We start from the raw sequence: 18,155 nt of genomic DNA, 5'->3' as shown, positions 1-18,155 counted from the left end.
TTCTTGTTAAAAAATCAATATGTGAATAAATTTCCTAACAAAACAAATAAACTTCCTAATGTTTTTACTGGAAAAATTCATATTATTGCCTACAAGTATGTGTGCGCATTTTTTTTTTGAAAACAAGAATGTATGCATTTTCAAGGTCCAAGTTTAATAAAAAATTTTTTTTTGAGACAAATAAGAAAAAATATCTTTACAAACTAATCCCAAATTGGCGTAAATTTTTTCAAAAATTTAATTTTGTTAAGTTTTACAGATACCAATCTTTGACTACTGATGTTTTTTTTCCCATTGATTTTTAATCTCAAGGGACTTCAGAGAATGGGAAAAACTTGAGAGGTACCATGGGACAAAAAAAAAAGTTTGTTTCTCGGACACCCTAATTAGTACATATATTAATATAACTGTTAATAAATACTACCTGCTATTCATTCCTCAAAAACAATACGCTTAGCATAATATTTACTATTGATATTACTTCTGACTCAAATAATGTAGGTGATCTATAGTAAAAAACTTAGAATCTTTTATATTCTCAATTTCTTTTTTTATTTCATTATAATATGAACAAAAAAGATTTTAATTTGCCGAGTCAGCATAAAAACACGCAAAATGTGAGTTATGGAAAACAACTGTTGCTTGAAAAGTAAAAATTAGTCAGAAAAATTGCCTGAAGCAGGATTATTTTATATTGATGATTAAATAACTTTTCATATTCTAATAACCCATCATTATATGTTAAAACAACTGATGCAACATTTATTTCTAAAGCTTTCTTGGAAACAAAAATGTTGTTTGGATATAATGCATAACGCGCTATAACATAATTATATTATACATGTATAATTATTTTTTATTATAGAGTTTTGCGTATTAATGGTAAAATATATTTGCTAGAGGTATAACTAGTTTAAATACATAAGTGAACACAAGTCTTATTGTGTTGAACTTTAAGAGCCTAAGACTTGGTCTTAAACTCGAAGTTCAAGACCAAGTCATCTTTTTCCAAATAAAACATATGGAAATTAGTGAGCAAAAAAAGTCGGCGAATAAATATATAGATATACACATAAAAACATTATTTGCTTTAATCCTCCATTTTAACTAAATGTAAGAACCAACATTGCAAGAAATTTTCTAAATCAAATTAAAAAGCATTTTCCCTAAACGCACAAGTTTTGCAAAATCTTTAATAGAAATAACTTTAAAGACAGTTTATTTTGTCTTCCTAACATCACCGATATTAATTCAAATAATAAAAAAATATTATTTAATGTTTCCAATAAATTCGCTCTAATGTGAAACTTCCCGCAAACTTCACAATACCCTCGGTTTTGGTTTATTATTGGTAAATTATTAGCTGCAACTTTCTTTTATTTGCATTTCGCAGTAAAAGTAAATGTTGCTAATTGTAACCTAGGTAACATATTTGTTAAAAACATATCTCTAGTAAATTATTAACTTTACCTTATTATACCTATTATATCTTTTTATACTTATATATATTTTATATCTTTTATTACTTATACATTTTTTATATCTTTTATTTTTATATCTTTATATATATATATCTATATATTTATATTATATTTATATATATATATCTTTTATATTACTTTATTTATAACTCTCACAACATAATTATTCAGTTATAAATCCTCAAAAAAATAAAAATAAACTTGTCTGTTACCTGTCTGTTGTATGAAAAAGATATATGTCATCATCGTTATAGCTGCATAACAATTCTAAAAAAAAATCTTGTTATTGCTTTATTTGTGTAAGAGTCAATCAATGCCAACTTATGCTTGACAACATCAACTTATGCTTGACAATGTCTACTTATGCTTGACAACATCAACTTGACACTTTTTAGATTTTCTTTCAGAAGCTTTTGACACTTTTTAGATTTTAATGAATTTTGGTAAGATTACATTAATGAAAACTTTACTTTAGCGTCTCTATGGTTTCAGAGATACTGATTCTCTGTCCCAACTTCTTTTTTGCCTGTTTTATTTTAGAGTCTTCGATTTTTAAACCGATTGCATCACACAATTAGCTGTAACTTCTGCAATACTTGTTTAATAGATTTGAAAATAAATAGTTTGAACTTTACTATTTTTTAGAAAAATCAAAGCTTCTATATGAAAATTCAAGTTCAAAATGATGTAGTTTTCTAGGTATTCTGATACCCAATACAAAAAGAAGTATATCACGAGATTCCTAAAGGATTCTGAAATTTTTTTCTATGGTTCTATATAAAACAAACTTTATAATACAAAATAACTGCAAGGTTTTTCTTTTTTGAATCTGATTTATTTGCGTTGAAAGTTTTATAAAATGATTTTCTAAAATAAAAAAAGTTGTTATTTAGTAATAATAACAAAAAAAATTATAAAGCATTTTATTTCTCCATTTATTCTTCAAAGGTTTGTAGAATTCCAATATCTCAGTATCTCAGGTACAGTATATAAACGTCACTTTACAGATCGCATGTTTAATAACTGAATGATTATTTATTTATGAGTTTTCAATAATTATTTATTTACAAGTTTTATTAATCATATATTTTAAGCATCTCAAGGTATACTTCTTTTTGTATCTTAGGGTATCAGAAAACTTAAAAAACTTGTTACATTACTGAGGTTTCTTAAAGAAACTTTGATTTGGTGGTGTTTTTTTTATTATTATTATTAATATTTATTATTATTAGCATTATTTTACAATATATAAGTAAATAATTTTCTATTGGACAAAAATTAGTTAAAACTAATTGTAAGATGTAATTAGCGTAAAAAATCAATGATAAAATAAAAAATAAAAAAAGAGATTGGGTTTTGATATCTCTGAAATCAGAAAGAGTTGGACACTAAAATTTTAGTGTGAAATTTTTTTTCATTATTAAAGTTTGTATACCAAAAATCATCAAAACCTGAGATAAAATGGTGGTCCAAATTTTTTTGATTATATTTTTTTAAATATTTTAACATAGCTGAACCTTTATCCTGTTTCAGATGTCTTATCATGGTTTATAACTTAGTATACATAATACTTTTTATTGTACCAGATAAAGATCTATAATGACCATTACCAAAACAAACTTAAGTGTTTTTGATATTTTTCAAAGATATAAAAAAATATATTAAAATCCATATAAAAGTTATTTTTTTATTATTTATGTTAATTCGCCTCCTTAGACCAAGGAGACCACTACAGTCGGGGAAGCTACTTTAATTGTGGTTACAACCCTCTCTCAACGCTATAACTCTGAAACAAGAACTATGATAAAAAGCCGCTGCGTGGAGAAACAAGTTGAGCGTGGTACTAACAGGGACATGGTGGGGATCAAACTAATAACATGAGTTGAAAAAAATATATACAAAACAAAATATTTAACATACAAATTTATATTAATTCAATCTGACAAATTGCTACTGCAATGGTTATACCAAAAAAAAAAAATGCTCATAAAAGATCTTAAACATGTTTTGAACATAATTTTACAGTACTTTGGATTCAGTTGAAAGCACTTGTTTTCAATAACCTAATAAAATCTGCATAAACTGATTTTGATGTTTTCTCATGGGTTTTTATTCCATGGTTTTTAAAATTAATCTTAAGATTTATCTAACCCAATAAAAACATTGGTAATTTTAATATAATTCAATAAAAACATTTTTTTCCTCCTGTTTATTAGGATGATTCAAGAAGATATATATATATATATATATATATATATATATATATATATATATATATATATATATATATATATATATATATATATATATATATATATATATATATATATATATATATATATATATATATATACACACACACTGAGGCATATTCGTTTAGACGCATCAATTTTTTCTCTTTATCTTAATTTTTTACTATGTATTGTCAACTGATATGGAAATTAGTAATGCATATGTCCTCTATTACACTGGATTACCTCAAAAATTCTGCCTTTCATTGACTCCACTAGTCATTGAAGTGTAGTTTGATCCAAATCGGACCATGCTTCAAGGATTTTACACTTTAACTCAGTAACAGTTTTAAATAGTTGTCCGGCAGCCTTAGCGTGATAAACTTTTCTTGATAGCATTCCCCACACGTTCTCGATTGGATTTAAGTCCGGGCTACAAGCTGGCCATTCAAGAACCAGGATGTTGTGGTCTTTAAACCATTTCATAGAATGCCTAGATGTGTGAATTGCAGCATTATCTTGCTGAAATATGGCATTATCGTCCATGTTTTCATCCATATAAGTTATGAGAACATCATTTAACTTTTCTGTATACTTTATAGAGTTCATTTTAGGTAAACCACAACACAGAGTCAATTTTTCTAAATAAGAAAATCCACCCCAAACCATTAAACTTCCTCCTCCATAATTTCTTTTTGTTTGTGGGTCATTTATTCCTCTTAGATCATGCCAATGACAACTGTAAGAGTCCGGAACATCTAAATTGAACTTTTTTTTTATCTGAAAATATTACGTTTTGCCACTCATGAGTCCAATGCATATGGTTTTTAGCAAACTGTAATCTAGCAATTTTATGGTGTTTTTTTAACATTGGTTTTTGGTGTGGTTTCTTCCACTTTACGTTTGGTGTTGTACGTAGAATATGTGCAACAAGTTTATTGGTGACAGGCAATAATAATTTATCCTTTATTTGTGTTGCATTCAATTTATTTTTGATTGCTTCAAAGCGAATTTGATTAATTTGCCGATTTGTTAATACTTTGTTGCCGTTTGTTTCTTTTTTAACACCGTAATTGTCAACTTTTGCAATGTAGTTTCGTAAAACATGGTCAGATCTTCCAATTTTTCTTGCTATTTCTCGTATAGAAAGTGCTGGTGAGATTTCTGAGCCACGATAAAAATTAATTTGTATTTTTTTAGCATCTGTCAAATACTTTCCTTTAGGCATTTCGTAAAATGAAATAAAAATGATACTGGCAGAGCAAAAGATCAAATTACACTTAAATTTATCAATTTATTTGTGTAAAAATAATTAAAAATCAATAATTACCGTTATTAACTTGATTGCGTCTATAGATATATTCCAATTAAAAAATGTGCTTTTGTATATCAAACATACTTTCATGTTGATAAAAACACATAGAAAATTTTTTTTGTGGTTTTTATTAGCCCACAACACAACAATTATTTTAATAATAACTTACATGCATTTCAGTTGACAATACATAGAAAAAAATTAAGATAAAGAGAAAAAAATTGATGCGTCTAAACGAATATGCCTCAGTGTATATATATATATATATATATATATATATATATATATATATATATATATATATATATATATATATATATATATCTATATATATATATGCCTCAGTGTATATATATATATATATATATATATGCCTCAGTGTATATATGAATATGCCTCGAGTGTGCCTCGAATATGCCTCAGTGTGTATATATATATATATATATATATATATATATATATATATATATATATATATACATATATATATATATATATATATATATATATATATGTGTGCCTCGAATATGCCTCAGTGTATATATATATATATTGAGTGTGCCTCGAATATGCCTCAGTGTATATATATGTATGTATATATATATATATATATATATATATATATATATATATATATATATATATATGTATATATATATATATATATATATATATATATATGTATATATATATATATGAATATATGATATATATAAACGAATATGCCTCAGTGTGTATATATATATATATATATATATATATATATATATATATATATATATATATAGACGAGATACATGTAAAACTAATAATAGAATGATAACTATTACCAATAATTATTTAAGTTTTATTATTCTGTCTATCATATATAGAAATATTAATATATTATATTACATATTATTTTATTTATTATTAATATATACATCATTGGCCATAAATTAGAGCTCACTTTTTTTTTATAAAACATTAATTCAAAATAAAATGAATTGAAAACAAAACTTATTTTTTATATTTTATTTTTTAATATTATTAGTAAAATCTATATACATTATGGAAATCAAAAAAATAAATTTAAGCATAATGGTCTTGATACCAAAATATGAAAAATAATGAAACATGTTATATTATTTTGAAAAAAAAATTGGACAAAAGTTAAGGTTATAATTCAAATAATATATACAAACAACAAATTACAAATGAAAAACCATAAAAAAAAGCATTCTAATATTTTGTAGAACCTCCTTTCTCATGTAAGCGTTAGTTTACTCTCTTTGGCATCGAATTTACAAGATTTTGAGTTATTTCTTTAGGCACATTGTCAAGCAGTTTCCTTATTTCAGTTTTTAATTGCTCAACATTTAAAATTTCGATTTTTCCAAGATATGGATCTAACCATGACCATAACTTTTCCATACAATTTAAGTCAGGGCTGTTAGCAGGCCAAAACATTACCGATATTTGGTTGTTGACAAACCATTGTTTGCATATTTTTGCTGTATGGCATGGCGCACCATCTTGTTGATATACTGTTTTCTTCCTTAAATATATCAATTGAGGGAAGAAGGCAATTATCTAAAATTTCAATATATCTATCAGCATTAAGTCTACCTTCAAATAATTGATAGCATCCAAGTCCTGCATAATTCATGCAGGTTCAAATGCCTATACTCCCACTACCTTGCTTAGTTCGTTTTAATGTACAATTTGAATCAAATCTCTCTTTAGGTGATCGTCTTAGCATAACACGGCATTTTCGCATATCTACCTCAACATTCATTTCGTCAGAGAACGTAATATTTTGCAACTTGCAATCAGGCCAATTTTTATGTTGATTGCACCATGCAATCCTTGCTTTTTGCTGTTTCTTTGAAAGTCTTGGCTTCTTGCATGCAGATCGCCACATATAATTATTTCTATGAGGAATTTTTCTAACAATTCTTGAACTCACTTTTATTTCAGATGTATTTTTTAATTTATGGCAGAGAACGCTTGACATTAATTTTCTGTCATGTTTCATTAAACAAATTAATAAACGTTCATCTCTTTGTGTTGTTACAGCTGGCCGACCAGATCGTCGCCAATCCTTAATGTCACCTGTTTCAGTAAGATGTTTTAAAATACGTGCAACAATTGAATATGCAATATTTAACTTATTTGCTATTCGAAGATGAGATAGTCCTTGGTTTCAAAGAAAAATTGATTCGTAACGTGTTTTTTCAGAGATTCTCAACCATGATTTTGGAGTTTCATGCTGTATTTCTTCGCTCATTTTGTAACTTTTTTTATCATTTAATTTATTTGTGTTTTTATTAGTACTATTTAAAACAAAAAACAAAAAACAAAAAAATATCAGAAATAATAAATACAGATGATAATAAAATCAAAATTATTGAAAAAAATCATGAATATATTACTTAAATTTTAAAAATAAAGCAGTGAGCCTTAACTTTTGACCAACATAAAAAATAAAAATTTTATATTAGTTGTTATCAAACTATTTATAATTAGGAGTACAAAATAAATTTTAAGAAAACCACATGTCAATTAAACAGTAAACATGATACTTATTATTTAATACTAATAAAATATTGAAAAAGTATAATAGTTTTTAAAATAATTTAAATCCAACAGGATTAAAAAAAAAAAAAATAGTGAGCTTTAATTTATGGCCAATGATGTATTATTCAAATTAAATAAATTATACCTAACATTAGTTAAATAAATTATGCCTTATAAATTACTTAAATAATTCTTATAAGAGGTTTCTGTAAATTATGTCAGGCTCTAGGATGGGGGAAGGGGTTAGTGGTTTTGTGACAACTCATACGGGACGGGAAATTATACTGGACTTGTTAATAAAGAGTTACAATATAAAAAGGAAGGGGGGGGCAAAAACAGTCAAAAATAGCGTGACGTAATTTAGGGACAACACCTAACTAAAAAACTAATAATAACATTATCAAGAAAAAAGTTTTGAACACCAATTTTTTTTTAATTTAATTTTTCTTACCTGATCCATTATAGTTGTACATTGAACACGTTATATTTGCAGCAAATCCAGAATTAGCCTAAAGCAATTTATAACTATATTGTTAAAATTATTTGCAACTACATTTACCAACAAATAACAAATAAAAAAAATATAACAATACTTTTTTTATTTATTATTTGTTATATATTTTGTACTTTTTAAAAAACATTCCTGTCAACTACCCCACAACATTGTTGTAGGGTTGTGACAGGAATGTTTTTTAAAAAAAAGGAAATGTAAAAGTACCTGCAGTTCTGTAGGACAAAACTTTTTAAGGACTTCTTTTCCCTATTTAAAACAACAAAATATTTTAAAATTGCATTGTATAATAAAGGTGACTAATATAAAAAACATCTTAAATATATAAAACATTTAAAATAATATAATATATAAAATATTTTAGTAAAACAAATAATTAAACAAATAAAAATTTTAAAAAACTATTTTTAAAAACTGCCGAATTAATTAAAAAAAAAAAAATTCTTACACTCTCATCAATTTTTCGTGTATCATATATTCTAAAAGGAAATAAAGCAGTAAAATGTTAAATGACTTTGTGTATTATTGCGAATTGTTTTTATTTATTTTTTATTAGTCTAAATTATTTAAAACTTATTTTCTAATGTATCTTTATGAATAAAAAACATATTTTGATAAAAGGCTTTTTAATTAAAATTCAAAGAAACATAAAAATTTCTGCTAAAAAAACAAAAAAAACAACAAGAAAACTGGAAATTATAAAAATTAAGACAAAAAATTCACCAGGTTACTTGAGCAATCATATTCATATACTTTTTGTTAAAACTGAAATACTTGTGCAAGTACTTTAAATATTAGATTTTTAAATAGATCATTAACAATATAAAAGTATATGGACGGAAAAAATGGGTTTAATAACTTTAAATATACCAAATAAAGAGATACCAAAAAGCTTATAAAGAACATTGTCAAAACTCTTTTATGTATCAACAGTAAATAACAAAGACATCTAATGCTACCATACACAACTTATGCTACTAATAACATTGAATGCTACCAACCACAATTTATGCTACTAAACAAAACTTATGTTATTAAACACATCTAATGCTATTAAAAACATCATAAAAAGGAAACTCCAAGTTCAATCCCCACAATGCTCCTGATGCCTATCAGCATACCATACCACCAAGCATCCCTGATATCTCAACATATTTCTCTATGCAGCAACCTTTTCATCAAAAGTAATGCAATTGATTAGCATGTTGCATTTTAAATGAGCAACTCAAGATTTATATGGTGCCGAGATTTCTCTTTTAACTTTAAAGTGCATTTTTTTTTTTAATTATTAAATCTTAGCCATTACAATAAAAAAATAAAAATAAAAAAAACTTAACTGCACATACATGTGTGTTAAGTTTGATTACTACTAGTGATTGATCAAAACAGAAAATACATTGAAATCAAAACAAACTGAAATTTTGAGAATATTAGTTCAATATTGTAACCCAAATTTGTGGAAATTGTCAAAAATAACTATTTTTATAAATTAAATAAAAATCATATAAAATTTTCAGTTTTTGATATTTTTTTCAATCAAAATTTTGCTTCTTACCAAATTTATGAAAAGGCCAAAACCAATACAAACAGAATTTGAGTTGATTGCTAGCAAATACAATTTAAAAAAACAATTAAAAGTGCATACATGAGCATTACGTCTCACCACTACAACTAAGAAGACTTTACAGAGAAACAAGGAGAACATGGTACTACCAGGAAGGTATAGAAGATGAAGGAGTAGCTGTTCGGCATGTTCCACAAAATTTACTAATGTTAAGTACATCTAATTTTTTCTATATATGCATTTTTCTTTTTTTAGCATATATTTAACTATTATATATAATATATGATTTGTATATTTATCGTATGTTTTGACCATGTAATTGACTGTTGCTAAAGCTAAATGTAACTGAATATAATTTTCAGTAAAAAACCTTCATAAGTATAACAACTTTTATTTCATTTATTTTAAAAACCTTCAATCTTCAAACTCATACTTTTCAAAAACTATATATATTGTGCATAATAATATACAAAAATTGTGCATATTAAATATATAATATATAATTATAAATATCATAAATGAACATAATTAGCTTTCATAATTTTCAACAAGCTTACCTGGCCCAAGGGTCTCGTCCTGCAACACAGAATTCACAAGAGTTCATAGGATTAGAACTTATACTGAATAAAGGTACTTTACAATTTTTTTGAGTGTTTAAAGTCATCAATCTAAACAAAATTTTTTTATAAAAAATTTTATATTAACTTAATGCATGTTAAATAAACCGACTGATTTTATCCAATCAAAAACCAATCTAATAGGATTAACCGCATATAAAATCATCTGATTGCAGTTATTTAATTACATATGAAAATATAAATTATATACAACAAATTTTATCAAATAAAAAATAATTTAATTGAAAAAACTAATAAACAAAATGTAATTAATATGATACTAAATTAGTTGGATATTGTTAACTACAAAAGAAATTTAGTTAAATACATCTCATCCATTATGTATGATAATGTATTTAACTAAATTATAAATTGATACGAAAAAATCAAGTATATAAATAATGTAAAACAAAAATCAACCTCATTTGAGATACCAAATGCAAAGACTGTTAGGGACATGCATAAAGATTACATTAGCATATATTTTTTTTGATTTTTTTTTCTTGAGCTCAATTCAGATGAAGAAAAAGAACAGTTATATTGTAAACCTGCTATTAGTGTTACACTAGAAGTGTTAATTGTTCTGAAAATAAAAACAGTGTTAGCAGAGGTTTGCAAAAACCTAAACAAAGCATTTTTTTTGAAAAAAATTTTCTAACATGTGCAATGACATAAGAATTAAACCAATAATGATAAAAAACCATCACCGGAGAATTGGTTTGTTCAATATCAAGATTCTACTGAAAATTAGTTGCTGTTACAGAATTTCATTTTAAGATATGCTTATTCAATATCTACTATAAAATATATAGAATCGATATTGCTTGTTAAAATTTTCAGATCTTTTTTGTTTAAAATCCAAAAAATAAAATGTTAAAACATTTTATCCAATGTACGGAACAAACCAATACCTCAATTGAATGCGTGTGTAATTGTTTATTTAATTAAAGTTATGAGAATATTAAAAAATGCAGTAAAAGACATTAATAAAATCATTCTTTGGTCATATGTTTTATTTACAATTGATGTGTTTTGCAAAATAAAAAATTCAGTAAAGAGTTTAGCAGAGGCAACATTGAAATTATAAAACAGAAATTTTCTAAGCCAAGACACAGCAGCTTATGAGACATTGATGCAGTACATAGTGTTATAGAGCATTACATTTAAAAAAAATTGAAATAAACAGTCCAACTGGTCTGATACCGGGATTAAAAAACATACTTACAAAATCAAATATAATTTCAAAATATTGCAGATGGTTCCCACAGATTAACTAAACTATCCAAAAAGCAGCAACCTTTCTTTTTTTTAAAGTTCCTTACACAAAAATAAAACAAATTATGTACAATAAAAGTACAATTTTGAAAGTCAATTTTAAAACAAAGTTTCTTCTAATGAAAATAAACTAAATATGTGTTAGAATAAAAAACTAAATATGTGTTAGAATTGGATATGCAAAAAATACAAAGAAACACAAATCTAGTAAGTTAGTATAATTGCCAAAATTTATGGCTCTAAACACTTTTTTTTAATAGCGTTTTTACGTTAATAGCGTTTTTAGGTTAGCATTTGACTTAAAAACAGTTCTGTAACCAGCTTTTCTGAATATTCTTCTAAGTCTGGGAGATATTATTGGTATCCATGGTAAAGAAATTGTAGGAAGGTTATTAGAGTTTGATAGTTTCATTTTTATTTGCTAAACGTTTTTTTTCGAACATGATAAGAAATATCTTTAAGCATTTTTTCATCGTACCCATTTTCATTAAACACTTGAATTAAAAAATTTATCTCATCTTTTAAATGGTTTTTGCTGCATATTGAGTATGCTTTGTGTATATATCCTTTGAATATTGCTTTTAAAATTTTGGGATCGTGATTAGAATGAGGTTTGATTTGGATATTGGTTATAGCATCTTTCCTGTAAACCTTGAACTCATATTTTCCATGTGTATTATTAATAACAGTTATATCAAAAAAGTTAAGCATCTTATTTTTGTTTTCAACTTCAATAGTATATTTTAAAGAAGGATGTTGTCTATTAAGGATTGTTTGGAACTGTTCCACTTACTTTAAGTTAGAAAACCTAGCGTGGCTATAATCTACATATCTATAAAAGGATTTAAAATAAATTGAAGGAGTCATTGTCATTGCCATTTTTATTGCCTTTTCCTCATGGTATTGTAAAAAAGATTCAGCCAAAACAACCATAAAAGACAATCCAATTGGGCCTGAATTCTCCAACTCATGAATCTCACTGTTCCACAAGAAATAACAACAAAACAAATAAAGTTCAATTAGTTGTTTTGCTTCAGTTAAAGTAAGTTTAGTTGAGTTTTTGTAAGAAAGGCTTTTATTTAATTGATCCAAAAGCACTAAAGTTGCTTCTTTTAATGGTATTGATGGGTATAAGTTCACAATATCAAAGGATACCTGTATTTCATCTTTTGTCAATTAACCACGAGTTTTGTTAATAAAGTCTTTTGAATTTTTTAACCTAATAGGATTTTCATTTAAGACCGGTTGTATTCTTCTAACCAAGTAGTTCGAAATTCTATAACAAGGTATACCAATAGTTGATACAACAACTCTCGGATAAGATTTGTCTTGTTTATGAGCTTTAATTAGCCCATACAAACATGGTGGAACAGGATCACTCGGATATATGCTTTATGAAAGCATATATCCGAGTAAACAAGACAAATCTTATTCGATGAGAGTTGTTGTATCAACTATTGGCATACCTTGTGTGCCAATAGTTGATACAACGACTCTCATCGGATAAGATAATAGGCAAATATTTGATAAAGTTGTTGTGTGTGTAACATAAGTTAAAAATGGAATTGCCCATATATATATATATATATATATATATATATTATATATATATATATATATATATATATATATATATATATATATATATATGTGTGTGTGTATATATATATATATATATATATATATATATATATTCATATTTATATATATATATATATATATAAAAGAGTAGGGAGACCTCGTTCTACTACGAAAAAAAAGGATAAGTACATAGTAATTAATTCTTTATGAAATCGTAGACGCACAGCGCCAGATTTAGCAGCTGATTTTAATGAACATCATACCACAAAAATAGGTACAACGACGGGAAAAAGGCGACTTCTTGAAGTAAGGCTTAGAGGTCGTGTGGGTGTTAAAAAACCACGTCTTACAACCGTGCACAAAAAAAGATTAGTTTGGGCCAAAGAACACAAGAATTAGACAGTAGAAGAGTGGAATAAAGTACTTTGGTCAGACTAATCAAAATTTGAGATTTTTGGGAATAAACGCCGGTCATTTGTTTGTGGTCGGGTAGGAGAAAGAATGCTGGAGCAATGTACTATGCAAACAATTAAGCATGGAGGTGGGAATATAATGGTTTGGGGTTGTTTCGGTGGTGGCCAAGTGGGATCAATCACCAAAATTAACGGGAAAATTACAAAAGAAGTCTATTTAAAGATTTTGAAAGAACATGTTTTAGTCTATGGAACCGAATTAATTGGCGAACAATTCGTGTTCCAACAAGATAACGATCCTAAACACACTGCTAAAGTGGTAAAGCAATATTTAAATAAAAAACAAGAGGAAGGGTTGTTGAAGGTCATGACTTGGCTACCTCAGAGCCCTGATTGTAACCTAATTGAGTTATTGTATGATCATTTAGATCGAGAAGTCCAAAAAACTCCACCAAGGGGTAAAAATGATCTTTGGGAGGCAATCCAAAACATATGGAAAAATATTGATGAGGAATATTTAAAAAAATTGATTGATCGCATGGCACATATCTGCCAAGCGATAGTCGAAGCTAAAGGTGGCCATTTTGACGAAAAGATGATTTAAATAAAAACATTTTATTCTAGTAATAATTTTTGATACTATTTTTTCTTTAAAACTAATAAAAGAACATAAAAATTATCGGTTTGTTTTATTAAAGTCACAAATCAAAATTATTCTGACACATTTTTCTCTTAATATCTGTAGTTGCGATAGGTGCGTCTAAATTTATGGAAGGGAGTGTATATATATATATATACACACACACACACACACACACACACACACACACACACACACATATATATATATATATATTACAACCCTAGGAATATGGAAAAATGAGGTAAGCAGTATATTGCCGACCTTAAACTGTTAGAGGTCGGCATTAGGTTGGCAAAAAAAAATTGACACAAAGGGGTTACCATAAAACATAGAAATGAAGCTGGCAATTTTTTGACAACCTCAAACACTTTCAGGTCGACAGTTAGGTCAGTATTGTCAAATGTTGACCCGAATTCTGAGGGTTGACAAACTATAACTATTTTTTAAACATCTTTGCTTCCAACAAAGGCTGCAAGCAACCACTAATTAGAGTTGGAAGTTACTGGAAGAGAAAAGATGAAGATTGTAGAGCAAGATAATGATTGACAGACGACTTAAAGGATTGCAAATTATACGAATCAGGAAAGCAAGATGAAGGAAGCAAATTCCAAAAAAAAAAGCAAGCAAATTCTCATCCTTTTTCTGTGTGTGTTCTTTAGAAACACACACAGAAAAAGGATGAGACTTAATTGAATGACAAGTAACACAAGAATGAATTTTAGTAGATGGTACAAGAGACGCTAGCTCTTTAGAGCAGTGTCCATTATAGTATTTGTAGAAAAGAGAAAGAGAAGCAACATTATGACAATGTGATAATGGTTGGAGGTTGGCTGCAAGAGCAGGTCCAACTATGTTTACAATGCGCCTTTGCACCTTGTCTAAAAGAGAAAGGGCAACATTAAAAATCCGATATGGCAACAGTATTCCATGCAAGGATAGATTTGAGATTTATAAAGATAGAGAATAGAATCCGGAGTAAGAAAGTGTTGAGCTTGATAAAGAGATGCAACCTTAGCAGATGCTAATTTTGCAACGGATTTGATATATGGTTTCCAAGAAAGATAATATAATACAACAATAGTATATATTATATATATTTATAGAACTATATTATAACTATAATACTATTATAATAATAATATAGTTTGTGAGAACTTATATGTTTAGAGAACAAATTTGTGAGAACCTATATGTTTGGTAGAAGATTTTATTGAGTTTTTTTTTTTTGAATGCTATTTCATATTGTAAAATATTATAACAAAAAAGATTTTATATATATATATATACATATATATATATATATACATATATATATATATATATATATACATATATATATATATATACATATATATATATATATACATATATATATACATATATATATACATCTATATATATATATATATATACATATATATATATATTTATATATATACATATATATATATATATATATATATATATATATATATATATATATATATATATATATATATATATATATATATATATATATATATATATATATATATACATTATATATTACTATTAAGTTGGGAGTTACCAGAAGAAAAAAAAAATAAAGCAAAGAAATGTTTGACAGATGACTTGAAAAGTTGTAGGTTATATGAGTCAGGAAAACATGAAGATGGGAGCGAGTTCCAAAGGATGAAAGCGTAGAGAAAAAAAAAGAAGAAAAATTTATAGAGCATGTAGACAGATACAGTAAAGGAAAGAGACTTTGCTGAATGACGAGTCAAGTGAGAATTGGTATATATATTTTGAAAACTATAAGTTTAAATTGAAATTTTAAAATATGACTTTTGAACTTGAAAAATTGAAAATTTTTATTTAAACAATACACAAAAAAACCTATATATATCCAGTTTGATATGATTTTTGAAAACCTAATACAAAATATTTTAACATTTATATTTGCTGTTTTTACTGTATTAGTCAATTATTTACTTAAATTATATAAAAACCATGTTTATAAATTTCACATAAACACTTTTATAAAAATTTTATTTCAAGAATATTATAAAATTAATCACACATTTGGATAGGTTGTATTTAACTCAATATTATTAAACTAATTAAAGATTAAAATTACTTGTGAGGTTGAGATTCCCGAAGGTCAATGTGATAAACAACAGCATCCTCCCCTACTGTTTTTAAAATATGAGGAGAACCATCCTCTACTGTTAACTAAAATAATAAAGATTTATTTAAATTATTTAATATAAAAAATAAATGATCCAGGAAGAACATGCAAGGTAGTAGCTACTACATCAACCGAGAGACAGTTTTTAAGGTTTTTTTATTATTCCTTCTTTTTATCTTTTTCAAAAATACATTATGGATTTAGGTTAGCAAAAAAAGTCAGTAAAAATGCATACCTATATGCATTATAGTATAAATAAATTAATAAATATATATATATATATATATATATATATATATATATATATATATATATATATATATATATATATATATACATATATATACATACATATATATATATATGCACACACATATATATACACACACACATATATATACACACACATATATATATACACACATATATACACACACACACACACACACATATATATATATATATATATATATATATATATATATATATATATATATATATATAGATATATATAGACAGTCAGGGACAAAAGTTTGCGACCACTGCGATTTTCGCATATTTTTTAATGTATTCTACTCTGAACTGCTTTTGGGCTACTTTAGTGCTACAATTTTGTACCAATTTGTGCTAATTGTCAACTAGAGTCTAAAATTGATGTTTGCATGTTTATTTTCAGATATAACTGAAATATTTTGGAACATTTTATATTACGGAGACCTTATTTGAAGCAGAACTGGATTAAACGCGTGTGGGTGCAGGAGATTACGCCGGACTATTGCAAGAAACTGTGTGAATCGATGCCAGGATGTATTGAAAATATTCTCAAAAAAAAAGGATTTCATTGTAAATGCTAAAATATGAATAGACATGCTGTTTAACCTGTATAGTGTGAATAAACATTCGAAATATATGTACTGATTTATAATTTACTACTTGTTTTTCTAAATTTTGAGTGTTTTTTGTAAAAAATTGCAGTGGTCCCAAACTTTTGTCCATGACTGTATATATATATATTTTGATCATTAAAGTTAAGATTTCTTTTTTTCTTTTTTTATGTTTATAGTTTTTTTATTTTAAATTTTCTGTGGTCAATGTAGACTGAATTGTTTATAGAGTGGCATCAACTGTTTGATCATCATCATCATCATCATCATCATCATCATCATCATCATCATCATCATCATCATCATCATCATCATCATCATCATCATCATCATCATCATCATCATCATCATCATCATCATCATCATCATCATCATCATCATCATCATCATCATCATCATCATCATCATCATCATCATCATCATCATCATCATCATCATCATCATCATCATCATCATCATCATCATTTAGTAACAAGTATCAGTTACCGTGATTGTATCACACTGTTGTAAAATGATTGTAGCACAGTTGAAGCACTACATGAAGTTACAGCAGCACCATAGTAAGTAGACACAATTATGAATATGTAACTCTAACTTTAAATTTGCCAATACTTGTTTGATACTTTGGCTGCGGCACAAAATATTAACCAAACAAAATTTTGTAGCACAAAAAATTTTAAAATTCAGATTTACTGCTTAATGTCTTTTTTATTAGAACTAAATTCTTTTAAGTGATTTTCTACCATTTTTTATATAACTTCAAATTGACATTTCTTATATTTCGTCTATTAACATCTTTATTTTTTATCATCAATATCTTTCTGTTAATAAGTGAGTTACACAGTTCACAAATAATGTTGCCTATCTTAAAAGTAACTAATTTTCTTAAAAAAACTAGTTCAAGCCTGCAAATT

At 26.1% G+C, this 18,155-nt stretch overlaps 1 protein-coding gene across 1 annotated transcript in view; it reads right to left on the bottom strand.

The window, feature by feature from the left end:
• LOC101240454 (DDB1- and CUL4-associated factor 8) overlaps positions 1-18,155 on the bottom strand; it is a 54,451-nt gene that overhangs the window by 15,244 nt on the left and 21,052 nt on the right. Inside the window, exons 4-9 of the mRNA XM_065788097.1 lie at positions 16,307-16,401; positions 10,219-10,329; positions 8,546-8,576; positions 8,305-8,346; positions 8,038-8,095; positions 1,694-1,748 (exon numbers count right to left, since the gene is read on the bottom strand). Of these exons, the coding sequence (XP_065644169.1) occupies positions 1,694-1,748; positions 8,038-8,095; positions 8,305-8,346; positions 8,546-8,576; positions 10,219-10,329; positions 16,307-16,401 (392 nt within the window). The remainder of the gene's footprint in view (positions 1-1,693; positions 1,749-8,037; positions 8,096-8,304; positions 8,347-8,545; positions 8,577-10,218; positions 10,330-16,306; positions 16,402-18,155) is intronic.

This window comes from Hydra vulgaris, chromosome 01 (assembly GCF_038396675.1).
Source record: "Hydra vulgaris chromosome 01, alternate assembly HydraT2T_AEP".
Taxonomy (NCBI): Eukaryota; Metazoa; Cnidaria; class Hydrozoa; order Anthoathecata; family Hydridae; genus Hydra; species Hydra vulgaris.
The sequence above is the reverse complement of the archived record's forward strand: the minus strand, read 5'-3'. Positions and strand labels throughout refer to the sequence as shown.